Source organism: Rhizoctonia solani, chromosome 6, assembly GCF_016906535.1.
Source record: "Rhizoctonia solani chromosome 6, complete sequence".
In the NCBI taxonomy this organism is placed as follows: domain Eukaryota; kingdom Fungi; phylum Basidiomycota; class Agaricomycetes; order Cantharellales; family Ceratobasidiaceae; genus Rhizoctonia; species Rhizoctonia solani.
Window position 1 is genome coordinate 1,678,281 of NC_057375.1, and position 13,643 is coordinate 1,691,923.

The window sequence follows — 13,643 nt, forward strand, 5'->3', positions numbered from 1 at the left end:
TGGAAAGGGGGGAGGAGCAGGAGAAAGAGAAGGAGAAGGAAGATCAAAGTAAAGAAACAAGACATACGTTTTGCATTGCGCACAGGCCTTGAGGTGGGCTCCGCCAGCTGCAGACTTGCTGCAATTACGAGCGGCGCACACCCGAAACCGAGGTCTAGAAGACGGGGGCATCAAACAAGCGCAAGCGGCAACGGCACGCAACTGTGGGTGGGGTTAAGTACATAGATCGTGCCTGTCACGAAACGTAAGCACTTCAACCTGTGCGGCGCTTCGTCATTGTTACCCCACTGGCACCCCCTCATCGTCTGTGAAGCGGACGTTCTTCGCATATAGCCGATTTCGGTACATCAGAAGGCTAAAATCTCGGAGAAGACTGTTATTGAATTGAATATAAATCCCGAAGATGGCTAAAATGACAGGAGTTTGACGCCTGGCTTGAGCGCCATACATTCAACGAGGGCGTCAAGGCGGTGCAAACGCGACTTGTCCGCAGTGCGTATAGCGCCGACTATTCCGTTCTCTCCAGAATCGTCAAAGCTTCAAGGGCTCATTCAACTTTTACAAAAACCATTCATTCCCCAACGGCTTTAAACCAGCCGTGGTGCATTCTCACCAAGGTCTCGCCATCATTCGATAATTAAGGTTTCTCAGGATTTCCCGATGCAACCCATTAATAACCCTAGCACGTTTATATGCGCGTTCCTTGGACTACAGCTGGAACTCTTGACCTGCAGTATGGGAAATATAATATCCGAGTTCACAGATCAATAGAAAAATGGCGCAGAGCTGGGTTCTAGAAACACGTATAGGAAACCTGCGAGTCAAGAAACTGCACGTCAAGAGTTCCGGCAGCAGCTGTTTCCAGTCCGATCGACTAAATGGAGCTTGGAGCCTCTTTTAACTCCCCGATCAGTAGAAAAACTCTAGGTATATTGGGTGTGCATCGTGGTCATGCATGTCCAGACAAACCCCACTCGTCGGTTTGCTTCGAACCCCAGTCTTGCTGGTCAAGGGTATTCGGTTGAGAGGAGCTAATATAGAAGGTGAGACCTGTACCTCCTGGCGGGCAGTACACCCACGACATCTGTGGCGATCTGGCATCCTTGAATTGTAAGATTGCAGCATGAAGGATTATCACGAGCTGTGGTTAAATCGTTCACCACAATTTGCAATTCGCCCCAGGCAATTTTGCTGGGTTAAAAAAGCATCGGATCTTACTCGAAAGAAACGTTTGGTTCAAACAAAAAGTAGATATATAATACAAAAAGCACACACACACAAAAGGATGATGTTCACTAGTTCATTGCCAGCAAAAAACATCCCCACACCAAAGCGACATGCATATGCTAAATACACCCTCAAACAAAAGACACATATCACCCTCGAGCGAATAAAGTGGCTTAGAGGGAAGCAGCGGCAGCAGCCGAGACGGTCTGACCAGCTGCCTTGGCACGTTTGCGGAGTTTGGCAGTCGACTTGTTACCACGGAGACCTCCACCCCAGTGACGGCGGTGTTCCTCGTACTTGTCGGTGCTATAAACAAGCGCGCATCAGTAAAGAGTGAACCTAGGCGCTAGGGGCCAAACTTACAAGTTGGCCTTGGCAGCAGAGACAAGGGTGGAGAGCTCCTTGTTGTCTTCGCTGCGGACGTCCTGGAGAGTCAAGACGGCAGCGGTCTTCTTGTGGACGACGGTACCGAGGCGGGCCTTGGACTTGACAATAACATAAGGGACACCCATCTAAAACACGAAATTAGACTGGGTGGATTTTGGAATGGAAACACACAAACCTTGCGGCAGAGAGCAGGGAGGAAAACGACAAGCTCAATGGGGTCAACATCGTTGGCAATGACAACGAGGTTGGCCTTCTTGGCCTCAATGAGAGCGACGGTGTGGTTAAGACCGTACTTGACATACAAGGGCTTCTTCGAGTCCTGCAGCGCTTGTTAGAGGCATTTCAGTCGTGTTATAGCACAACTCGCCTTATCCTTGGCCTCCTTGGACTCGGCGGTGGCCTTGGCGTGGCATCCAAACGAGCCTTCTTCTCCTGCTTGGTCTCTGGACGGTACTTGTTAGGAGCTTGAAGAGCTGAGTGGCAGTGTTCTTGTCAGGGTGTGGTCAAACTGGGCGATCGCAGGGGGACCTTGAGGCGCTTGTTGAGGATGACCTTTTGGCGCTGGAGGCGAACGTATTCGGGCCACTTGACAAAGCGGGTGAGGTCGGTCGTGGGACGGATGTCCTGGCCTGGATAGCTGTGAAACTAGGCACATACTCGGCACAGCACAGCCACATACCGATACCAAAGTTACGGGGGTTCGCGGTGAAGAGCGGGTTCTTGGTGGCCGCCTTGGACTTGGAGGAAGCGCCAAAGGGGGCGGCGGCGGGCTTCTTTCCGGATTTGGCCTTTGGGGGCTGGTCATTGAGCAGGACGAGGTTAGCAATTGCGGTCACTTCAAGAGCAGACACACAATGCCTTGTCTTGCGCCTCGGATGCTCTAGCGCCATCTCTTATACAGAGTGACCCAGCGGGGACCCACTTCATCGCAAAAGCTCAGTGGTATAGAGTAAAATACTCCTTGAAAATGAAGATAATCCTGCAAAAATTATTGTTAGCCTCCATATACACACACTCTCCTCCGCGACCTACCATTCTCAATTTATCCCCATAATTCTAGCGAGCCATCCAAGACGCATTCAAAGACACCGCATAGTCTGTTAAACGTACCATTTTTACTAAAGCTTGAGGTCTTGAGGTTGTCGAGGTGTGTGATGATCACTTTGACCGGATCCAAACTTCGGACTCAAATCACCCGGGTTGGAAAGCAACTGTCTAGTTCCATCGAGGGTCCAGAATACCCGGCTGTCCAGCGAGTGTCTGTATAGCGATGGAAAATAGGAGTGCGCGGGTCGGAGAGTTCAAGTTGAGCTGACATTATTCATGTATGAGAAGCAAAGTTACTTCTTGAACAACATTTGTTAGCCCTATTTGGTTCCACTCCACTTATATAGCAACTTGTAAATTAAGCCCACTATTACAGTATACCGGTATATATGTCACTATATTACAACATTGAATTCCCAAGTATATATTTTCAGGCTTTCATTTTACCTTTGCCCTTCTTATCCCCCTTCCTTTTAGCCTTGTACTCCACAAATGCTTCGATCACCGCATATTGTTCTTGTAACGAGGCACGCTCCGATGCTACGATCCCTTCCGCCCGTCTTGCGACAATCCTCTCCTTTCCGATTTCCTTATGAGACAGCGATCTCGCTGTGCCTTCTATAGGCATAGAAACAAATTGAAGCGCACCTCCAACGGGCTTGGCGACAAGATTCAATGCTGGTCCAAACGAGTTGGCAAGTCAATCCATATAGTCATGGAGGGTTCACTTACTGCCCACTCCCAGTCCCCCAACAGCGCCATAGAATCCCTACAAAGGTACTGCGTTAGATGATTCCTCCCCGAGTAATAAAAAAGACAAATACACACATCATTTTTAAGCCCCTTTATAGGCTCCGTGACAAAATCGCTTACCCCATCATATATTCCTAGTACAAGCCCCTAAGCAAAAGTTGTCAATAAGCCTGATAACAAGGTAAAGGTATCAAGATTACCTTGGTCCCCTGAGCGATCCCAGATCCCAGACCAGTGACCTTTTTATGCTCTCGCACCTCGCTCCCATATAGTCTCGGCATATTAGACACACCCTCGGCTGCGCCTTGGAGAGTCCCCTGGATACCTGCAAGGGAAAGAAAGAGAAGTACTAAGTTTAGAGTTGGAACTATCAATTCATGCATGTGAATTCTCACCTCGTGCGCTTGCCCGAGTAACTTGCGCGATCCCTCTCCCCGGTCTAGTCGGAACTTTTACTATGCCCCTTCCGATATCATTAAGAGACCTCAGAGCAGGGATCAGAGTTCCCGTCACTGGGTCAACAGCCTCGACATAAGGGTTGTACTCCCTCGAACCTATCCCACCCAGGGGCGTTACAAATTAGAATTGTACGGCTAGACACGGTCCGATTGTGACTCACGATACAGCTTTAGTTTCTTTAGTTTAAGATGTTTTGATTGTGCCAAAACTTGAGCGGCGAAAGCACTTAAGCGCAGGTTGTATTTGGCCGAGTACCAAACTGCCACCCGGTTGGGCGTTAGATCGCATCTAGAGATAAGCACGTTGTCAGTCAAAACGTCCCCGGAGTAAAGGTTAAAGTGCTCACTTCATGTCGAGTAAAGGCAAATGACGATGAAACGATTCTACACCCTTTCCAGCTCCATCCTATTAAGAATTCGTTAAGTGCGGTATTAAAAACAGATAAGGTGTAAACACGGACTTCGCGCATGATCATCTTTCCAACCTGCTTTGCTGCACCAAGTGAAGAGGGGGACAATGCGATCCGAATAGCAGAAGCAAACATCTCTGGCGTGAGTGTTTTGTGGTCCAGAGGTGGCGGCCCAGCTCCCCGCGATGCGATCTGGGTAGCCCACCAAGGCTAAATTAGTAGATTGGGGTTCATCAGAAGTCACACATGCTACGCGTACTGTTTCTCCTACCTGATCGCCAAAAAAGGGAACAATAATCGTCGGTTTCCCACATTTTAAGCCCGCCGCAGTAGTTCCTGCGACCTATTAGCCGGACAATCATAGTATACATACGCATATATACTGACCTGCTCCTCCATGGTGACACACTGCACTGACGTACTGAAAGAGCCAATCGTGGGGTACGTTCCCAAGAGCGAACACATGGGGGCCAGCGGATTTAATCATTTCCTCGTCTAAACCTCCCCAGCCTGGAGAGATGATTGCTCGTACTCCAGCTTGGGCGACTCCAGTAAGAATAGTTCCTGTTTTCAAAGGTCAACCGAATCACATCACAATAATGATCAGGCTCACCAGTTATCCTCTTGGGATCTTCCAAAACGATCGAACCAAATCTAAATATGAAAAATGAGCTTGAGTAAGAATATTTATCTTCGTTTCAAGGGATGGCCAACCCTATGTACACAGGAGGAGGCCCTGCATTGAGGAATTCGACCAGGTCTCGAGGGGGCTATAATCCTTAGCCATGTCCAAGAAATAAAAACCAACAACATCTTCGGGAAGTAAAAGTTCAGTAGCCTTTAAAAAACGACAGGAAAGCAAACAAATACCTATATGATTCATCCAGTCAGTGGGTTTCGGTATGAGCGCAGGGGACAGACAATATGTCCAAGGAATATTGCAGCGCTCTATCATCCCCACGGCCGATGCAGACGAGAGGTATTGAAGTCCCAGGCGCCTGGTACGAAACTTATTAATGGTGCGACCGAGCCTTAGCCAGAATATGAGTGCACGTGCTATACTATGAGTCTCGTATAAGCATTGGCTTACCCTTGCCATGTCATTAAATCTACCAAACCGTAAGAGTAATAATTCAGGATATTGGCATCAGTGCTCCCATTCTGCAACACATTGACCAGAGGATGTGGGAAGGCCGCGGTCGGACACCACGGCATTGCTTTAAAAGGCTTCGTAAGTACAGAATTTCGAACTAGTAAACATATAGGCTTACTAAAGGACAAAAGCAACGGAATTCCTAGTGCTTCAGCACAATGTATGTGAGCAAATGTAGGTGGGTTTGAAATAATTGCGTCTGCGACGAATATGGTCTTCGTATCATCGTCAGGCTCAATACACGATAAATAGCACCCCTCCAGAATCTGCCGATTTTAATTTCTGAGTTATTTCTCGAGCTTAATGAATTCCATATCATACCTCTGCCACCATCTTTTGCTTCTTTCCTATATCTCCATTCGTTATGCTTTTGAAACCTGGGATGAGACCAGGATTGCGGACCATGTAGCTCATTAATTCATGGGGATCGCCACCAATGTTGAAGAATCGCAGCCCCGCATCTTTTACGAGTTTACGAAAGGTTTCATGAGTTGCAAGACGAACGGTATGGCCGTACTTCTGGAGCCGTTGGCCAAGAGCCAAGTATGGTTGTACATCTCCTACATTGGGGTGAGTGGGTGGCTTGTGGTCGTCATTATATATATCAGGCGCACCTCGACTTCCGACGATCATGATATTCACATTCATTGGAGGCGCACGAGCAAATCCTGTCTCGTCAATCCCAACCTCCTCCACGGGCACTCTATAGATATCAGGCAGAGGTTTGTCAAATCTATGACCGAATGCCATAGATACCCGGCCGTTGCTGTGAAATGAGGTTTCTACCCCATGTTCTGGATGAAGGCCAAGAGTGGGATGAACTGTAAATGGATTAGACTCGGAGCCATTACTGAAAAAAATATACTTGAGCTTACTGGTATCAAAACTTGTTACTGACTCAACCAGAGTTTCCTCGTCAGTGTTTGAGTATACGCCTTTGTGCCCCGAGCTGGAGCCGCCGTATCCGTAGGGCACCGACATGGAATCCTGATGATAGTATGCAAGGCTCGAACACTCTGGTCCCGAAAAGGCATAGTTATTCTGTGGTTGAGAATAGCCGGCATAGTTAGCACTGAATGTGGGAGTATCAATAGATACAGCACGATTCCGAGTACTAGTACGATGAAGTTGTAATGTTTGAGATGTGCTTGATCTACGAATAGTTGAAGGGGGCGCATTCATTACAAGCATGCTGAATCTTCACCAGCTGCGAAGTATAAGGAAAGGAGTTTGATGCATAACATATCGTAGTTTCAGGCATTTAAATACTGGTTTAAGACTTGCGGGTCGCGCGGTGCGCTGGGACTCGGTAAGCGCCAGCAGAAAGTCAAGGGTAACTGGAAATAGAATGCACAGCCCCTGGGAACATGCAGATCATTCAAAGCCCAAGAATATCATATTCGAGATAAGTACAAAGTACTAAAGCAAGTCGAGCTAAGGCACTCAACTATTGGAATTGTTCTCAGGTAGTGGTTGATTGTGCCCAGGAAGTATTAAGACTAATATCCCATGATAGATCGAGTTACTATTCTAGAAATGAAAGATGTAGATTTGCTCAAAGCAGGAATATGATATACCCCACGCCGTAGCTATAATAAATAATTCGGCAAACCGAGTCATATACAGGGGTCGCTGGCGAACCGATACACGTGACACACTCCCATATCCCGTCATCGATAGATCACTGAAAGTTATCACTAACCACAATGAGAACTTTGACATAATTGCGGTCGATTCTCGTCGTTACACACGCGGAATTCGATTAGACATATAGCAAACTGAATCTATAGCAACATATTATGTGCCGTGATAATGACTAATGGTTTCACGAGGGGCCATTGGAACCAGAGACCATTTTCATTCCGCAACAACAAATTCCAACCCACGAAGCTTGATTTGCACAGCTTTAACGCCTCCACGACATCCGCAAGCTACTATTTCTTTGGTGGATCTGCACTGGCGTGGCACCCGCTCTGCTACTTCAATTTAAGTTATCGTGCACATTATTTCTCGGCCCAGTCCATCTACGGTGATAGTATAACAACACCATGGCCAGTTCGTCTATCAGTCGGTCCGCCAACGGTTGCCTGACATGTAAAAATAGGTTGGTAGAGCTTTCACAACAGTGTTTGGCTTCGCACATAATAATCGTTGGCTGTGGCAGGAAGAAAAAGTGCGATGAAACCAGACCTTTTTGTACGAGGCACGTGTTTCTATGTTAAATTCACCCATGGGAGTGACCAGTCGCCTAAACGAACCACATCCAGATGTATAAATGGCGACTTCGAATGTTTAGGATATGATTATCTGGCCATACCCAAAGGTCCCAGGAAGAGGAGGAAAAAAACGGCCGTAGAACCCGGCGCCCCTCCCTCTGCTTCGGATTCGTCGCTGGCGAACTCCATCGTAAGTTTCGCGTTTTCGATCTTTGGGTTTTGGTAAAATGGAGACGCTCTCTTTGACAGGTCTCCTCACCGAATTCATTTATATGCGATACTCAGGATAGTTCAGGTGTCGGCGAATCGTCGATCATGAAATTCGTCCAATTAAATAACATAGCCAAAGTACCGGAGGTGAATGCGTTTGATCCACAGCATATTATCCAAATGTTCATACACTACTGTGCGTTCCTTACAAGCTTTGTGGTCAGATAACTTATTCATACTTCAGCTCAAATAGGACCGCCTGGTGTAGCGCCGTTCACACCATTTTCTTTCTCAATCGCTCACGCCCTCGCCGACCGAGTCAAAGGTTCCAAACTCTTATTGAAATCAATGCATGTTGGAACGAAAATCAAGATAGCCGTGCTAGATGGTGCAGGCTTAGCGGCTGGAGTGCGTTTAATTGACGAATTCCAACACCAAATCACGAGCGTTGTGCTTCCCTTGGACCCAGACCTAACCGACGTAGCTGAATATATGAATTGTCTATTTTCAGTGAGCGAACCGCTGTCAATTTCTGTACTTGACATTTTGACTTCGACTTTTTGCAGCTTGTCATGTCTGCTATGCAAGTAATCAGCACTCCAATTGGTTACATCATACTGCGCAAATCGGTTCCCTTCTTTCTTGCGCTAGCCGCTAAATTTCCAGAGCTGTGGACAGATGGCTTGTCTCTCCCGGTCCAATACGCTCTCTCGCACTCAAGATTCGAAATACCCCACTTCGTATTTTTCGACACGGTCACAGCTCTGGTCCTTGGAACTGTTCCACTCGTTCATTACGATATTAGTCTACACCCCATGGTCCAGCCGCCCGAACACTATCACATAGACTGGGCACACGGCTGTTCTCATATCGTGATCACTCTCTTGGCAGTGACCAACTCCTGGAGAGCTGCTCGACTTCTCAGCCCCACGCACCCCATTCCCACTCTTGACCAGCAACAGGAATTCCTGGCTTGCTTGCAACAATGGAACCCATCCATCACCTGCCACGATGGTGATCAAGCTGCGTCCGTGATGGGTAGGCTGGCCGTCCAGGAGATCTGGAGACACTCTGTAATAGTATACATGTATATGGTGAGCTTTATACCACTCCTCGTTTCTTTTGATTTTTATGTGTAAATATGATTTTGCAGGGTATGTGTGGGGCTGACTCGGCCGACCCTCAAGTCGAAGCATCAGTTCGCCAAATTGCTCAGCTATCTGCTACAATCGAGGACGGTCACCCTTTAGAAGCACACATGACTATCCCCTGTATAGTGGTAAGCTATGGGCAGCATTCTGGCATTCGGGCTATCTCAGTCTAATTTGTTTAGGGGGCCGCTGCCGCACGCAAAGAGAAGCACCGTGCCGTCCTGCGAAAAAAGATTGTAGCATCAAGAGACCAGAAGGTCTGTCTCATTAGGGGGGCAGACTTTGCGCTTGTACTTGACCATTTATGGCATGGCGTTGGTGCTGGGGGACAACCGACGACATGGGAGGACTATGTCAATTCACGATTCATAGTGTTACCGGTTGATGTGTGAGACTATATGCGCCTATTGTTTTGGGCCGTGTGCTGTACTTTAATTGAGTATGTTACATTCATTGTAACTTGGGTGGTTACCTTAACATGACCATCGATTTTTTTTCGCGAGGTCATTCGAGGAGTAGGAGGTCTTATGCTTCATATAGATAGGAAATTTTGCTTTTACTTTACTGCGTTGCTTGTTCAATTAGTGGTTGGAACTTCAGCACCACACTATAGGCTAAGTCCGTGGCTGTGTCGTTACCTTTGGTACCTCAAATATCAATGACTGTGGAACATATCCTCAACTTTTGGAAATTTATTAACACAAGCTTCAGCATACGCATTGCCCTCCTTGTTTGTAGGTGCTGGCTCATCGAAGAGGAGAAAATCTCCCCCCTTTAAGCTGATGTCTAAAATTATTTCTAAACGATCAATTGGTGGGCCCCTAGCTTGCAAATGAAGGTATAAGAGCCAATGCTGTTAATCAAATGGCTCACTAACATTAATGTTGGCCGGTCAACAGAAAAAAGAAATCCAACGAAAGAAGGCCTCAGTGTCGTAGATGCGAGCCAGGATATTTCCATTTCTTGGGATATGGAAAAACATGGCGCTCGTTCCACTGAAGGAAATTTTGATGCAACTTCGGCCAACTGCAAAAATCATCTGCTACTGGAGGTGTACGTGCTTGCAACTTCATTGAAGGGAGGGCCCATATTAGCCCATATTACAGCCGTTAGTAAGCTCGAGCTTCATCCGATCAAATCAACCCGGATATCAAAACTTATCCTCTTCCCGCTTGTCCTCGTCGGCCACGAGACCCAGACCGGTGAGGGCTGGGGAACCCCCACGGCTGCGAAGCAGCGAAGGTGGGCCGGGGACGCCCGACCGCGAGTCTGGCTCGTGGGCGGCCCAAACCAGCTCTCGTGACCTGCGGGATGGTGGGTGGGATAAAAACGACGCGCAAAGGCGTGCCGCGGCACTTGGTTTGTACGAGGCCAGATGGCGGAGGACGTCGGACGCAAGTCGGCATGGCATGAAGCGGTCCTCACGTGACTCGCTGCATGCTCCGGCTAAGTCACTATTTTGCGACTCCGCTGGCTTCGTCGCAAAATGTCCAACTATTGAACGAGATTTTAGATTATGATTAAAGTTCCCCATACCTTATCTATACATGCTCCCGTTTACGACGGGCTGTGTTTCTTAGTTATCGTTTCTATCGGATACATTTATCCTTGTGTTTCTCGTAGGTATCACACGCCTACAGCGTGTGAATCATCTATGTTCGATTGTATATAAGCGACTTTATCTGTCGCATTAAATGATCTCAATTTTGCTTCTTTATTTTCTAAGTCTTTCAACGAGCTCAGTATCGCTTCATTCGATCCGCATATATACATTTGAACTATTGATCATTTATCTAGTTCAATAAAAACAGCCAACTATTTAATACGACTAGATCTAGCTAGGCGATATCTGATCCGTCAAAGCATGTCCTCTTCAAATGCATTGATTTCAGCTCCCGGTCTCACCGAGGATCAAATTCAAACTGAGAGGGCTTGGCTAGAAGGCTACGGCAAAGATGTGGATAGCCTGGATTGGTCAAAATGGGAAAAGTATTGGGATCAAGGTATTGTAAAACGGAATGGATACTGGGGTACTGTTATTCAAATAAGCTTACCATGAGCATCATTAGACGCATTTCTCCAAATCGCAAATTCCCCCAGAGTTCACGGCAAAGGAGCTATCGAGACCTTTTACAGGGAGACATTCATTAATGTATCAGAGTATGTACGCCACGAGTGAGTTATACAATCCTCCTGTTCGTGTGGGGGGGTGTCACGAAATGACGAACCAAATTGATAGCTACACCCGTTATTCGTTTGACTTGCCACTCGGGTTAATTTATATGTCCGCGACTGTTTCCTTCAGGGTCAAGGGTGATCCTAAAGGACGTACCATCCAAGTCTCGGTGATCGGTGTAATTCATAAGCGTCCTGGAGAACTCGTCGCTACAGGAGGGGAGATATATTTTGACAATAGCCCAATCGTTGCTGTGATTCAAGAGGTTCTAAAGGAGAAAGCGGTCTAGAAGTTGATAGACTAGTGACCAGATAAGCAGTGGTGCTAGATAGAAACAATTCATTTCGCCGACCCTCAGCACTTGTGTTTCTCCAATAAACAAATGGACAGTATTGAACACGGTACCACACAGTCAAACCCTACAAGCCACAAATAGTAAAGACTTCAAACGGGACTTGAAGTACGCTTTGAGATACAGTGGGCGATGTGGAAGAATCGACTGGAGTTGAATGTATCATAAAGTCGAATTCAGGACACCAAGGCATGGGCCAAGCAAAGCCAAATTCTTCCTGGTTAGCGGTCAGACCTGCACACGTATCATAACTACACATGGGATTTATGTTGAAATACACACAAAGTAGTCAACGCGGAGGGGCAATCGTATTGCAAAGTAGGACAGAATTTTAAGTACACGGGGGGGAAGTCATCGGAAGATATCTTCCGGTCCTGTACAGTACATGTAGAATAGACGCCGAATACACGATATTCCACAATTTATTACCATCACATTCTGGAAGTTTGGATACTATTGTCACTCTCTGTAGGAAGATTTATAGGTGGCTCAGAAATGTTCACTAAAACATGCAGTGCAATATCCAGTGGGGGTCGGGGGAGAGATGTATGCTGACGATGCATGAGGCTTCTAGCAATTCCTGTACTTGGCTCAGATCTGCATCGATCATGAAAACCATTACAGGACGGGATTGTGCAGTGGGCTTGGGCAGTACATGAGCACGTGTCAATCACTACAGGCCAATAGTATGACTAAAACCTTCCTTTAGCTTGATTGCGGCGGGGTAGATGCAAGCATCGGTATCCCCCGGATTCCGACTCTTTTCGACAATCCCCTATGCGAGACCACTAAACTTATAACTATACCGGGTTAACTTTCAACCGGTATCCAGTAATTACGAAGACTCTTGACGCCCGTATCTCATCGGATTATACTAGGATGCAGACAAGGAAAGATGAAGATCTCGAATGCATTGCCTCTGCCTAAAATAGATAAGAGCGCTTATTGAGTTTAGGTATTTTTGACTCTTGAGGTATCAATGCACGTGTCACCGGGGGGGGGGGGTGATACAATTTATTGCTCGGACCCAAACGCTTGGTCGGACACCGAGGCTCACCCCAGAGCGCAACCACATACATAGAGAGAGAGTAACTAATAGGTAAGAGGAGGGAACACACAGAGTAGGAGAGACTACCCGAAATACGAGGGCCTGCCGGAGCCGTGGCTCAGGGATAACTCTCGACTACTGAACAGGGTGGAAGAGAGGAACAATTGAGAGGCGAACACAAGAAAGGGGGCCGGAAACGAAAACAGACAAAAGCAACCGAGGAGGGAGAGGAGGAAACAAGATCATCGAGTAGAGCGGGGGTACTGCGTGATGGGAGCACCGAGTGCACGTGTCACCGGTGTCCTGTACATTTGTGGTTTTGGATTGAATGTCTGATAGGAAGCTGCCTTCTGCGCATGTATGCCGTACGCGCATAGTACGACCGCCCAAGCGAGGCGTGCTATTCGTACATATGGGTGCTATCTGTTACTATACACGCTCATTCAAGTTGTAAGCGAGTGTAATCGCCCAATTGGGGACAATCTGGGTATCAACATTTATCCAGGTTACTTTATTACGATTTACTGCTCAAACTTGAAGGACACCGGGCAATTTTACAGTTTGATCTCAAACGCGACCACAACTCGCCTTATATTATTCAGCCAGTTTCCCCCTATATTAGCGCGCAATCTGTAAAGGAGTATATCTGAGTAAAGCAAGTAGGAGCCTGGTCTATATCCTAATGGACATGTTCTTGATGCCATGAGCGACACAATGATGCCGATTGACGCCGGGGCGATGCGGCGCCAACATACCAGCAACAATAGCCCAGTGACCCAGTTCCTCGCTCCCTTATACCCATTTACCAAGAAGGCGCAAACGGCTATATAGCTGAGCTTCCACCTACCCATGTCTCTATCTCGGACCCCCTCCTTTCTCCACCCACATTGACTCGAGGGTTCGACACTCTTGTCCGAAGTTTAATTTTCTTTTAACCCACAAATAGTATAATCTATCATGTCTCAGTGAGCTACATGAATGCCCAAGCTCATTTAGTATAAACGCTAACTGGTGGACATGTTTAGGGATGATGAGCTCCCTGAGTAGGTTATTTG

At 47.2% G+C, this 13,643-nt stretch overlaps 5 protein-coding genes across 5 annotated transcripts; 2 read left to right on the forward strand and 3 right to left on the reverse strand.

The window, feature by feature from the left end:
* Nucleotides 1-1,400: 1,400 nt before the first annotated feature.
* RhiXN_05957 (ribosomal protein L7Ae/L30e/S12e/Gadd45 family) lies at nucleotides 1,401-2,504 on the reverse strand (the record flags this gene model as incomplete). The annotated part of the gene is made up of 6 exons (XM_043325773.1): nucleotides 1,401-1,533; nucleotides 1,591-1,739; nucleotides 1,790-1,941; nucleotides 1,975-2,067; nucleotides 2,124-2,243; nucleotides 2,294-2,504. The coding sequence occupies 6 exons, from the start codon at nucleotides 2,502-2,504 to the stop codon at nucleotides 1,401-1,403; spliced, it is 858 nt and encodes a 285-aa protein (XP_043181205.1).
* A 587-nt stretch (nucleotides 2,505-3,091) lies between these two features.
* On the reverse strand, nucleotides 3,092-6,626 carry RhiXN_05958 (glycosyltransferase family 1 protein; the record flags this gene model as incomplete). The annotated part of the gene is made up of 16 exons (XM_043325774.1): nucleotides 3,092-3,339; nucleotides 3,394-3,430; nucleotides 3,490-3,561; nucleotides 3,615-3,739; nucleotides 3,810-3,968; nucleotides 4,034-4,161; nucleotides 4,220-4,278; nucleotides 4,334-4,492; nucleotides 4,554-4,618; nucleotides 4,670-4,846; nucleotides 4,896-4,936; nucleotides 5,373-5,499; nucleotides 5,554-5,701; nucleotides 5,757-5,995; nucleotides 6,050-6,256; nucleotides 6,311-6,626. The coding sequence occupies 16 exons, from the start codon at nucleotides 6,624-6,626 to the stop codon at nucleotides 3,092-3,094; spliced, it is 2,307 nt and encodes a 768-aa protein (XP_043181206.1).
* Nucleotides 6,627-7,966: 1,340 nt separating this feature from the next.
* RhiXN_05959 (Fungal specific transcription factor domain) lies at nucleotides 7,967-9,404 on the forward strand (the record flags this gene model as incomplete). Its single annotated transcript, XM_043325775.1, has 5 exons — nucleotides 7,967-8,057; nucleotides 8,106-8,371; nucleotides 8,428-8,955; nucleotides 9,015-9,140; nucleotides 9,195-9,404. 5 exons carry the CDS (start codon nucleotides 7,967-7,969, stop codon nucleotides 9,402-9,404), a joined length of 1,221 nt encoding a protein of 406 aa, XP_043181207.1.
* A 758-nt stretch (nucleotides 9,405-10,162) lies between these two features.
* RhiXN_05960 (uncharacterized protein) lies at nucleotides 10,163-10,418 on the reverse strand (the record flags this gene model as incomplete). Its single annotated transcript, XM_043325776.1, has 2 exons — nucleotides 10,163-10,316; nucleotides 10,369-10,418. 2 exons carry the CDS (start codon nucleotides 10,416-10,418, stop codon nucleotides 10,163-10,165), a joined length of 204 nt encoding a protein of 67 aa, XP_043181208.1.
* A 458-nt stretch (nucleotides 10,419-10,876) lies between these two features.
* RhiXN_05961 (uncharacterized protein) lies at nucleotides 10,877-11,477 on the forward strand (the record flags this gene model as incomplete). The annotated part of the gene is made up of 3 exons (XM_043325777.1): nucleotides 10,877-11,015; nucleotides 11,082-11,187; nucleotides 11,252-11,477. 3 exons carry the CDS (start codon nucleotides 10,877-10,879, stop codon nucleotides 11,475-11,477), a joined length of 471 nt encoding a protein of 156 aa, XP_043181209.1.
* Nucleotides 11,478-13,643: the final 2,166 nt, after the last annotated feature.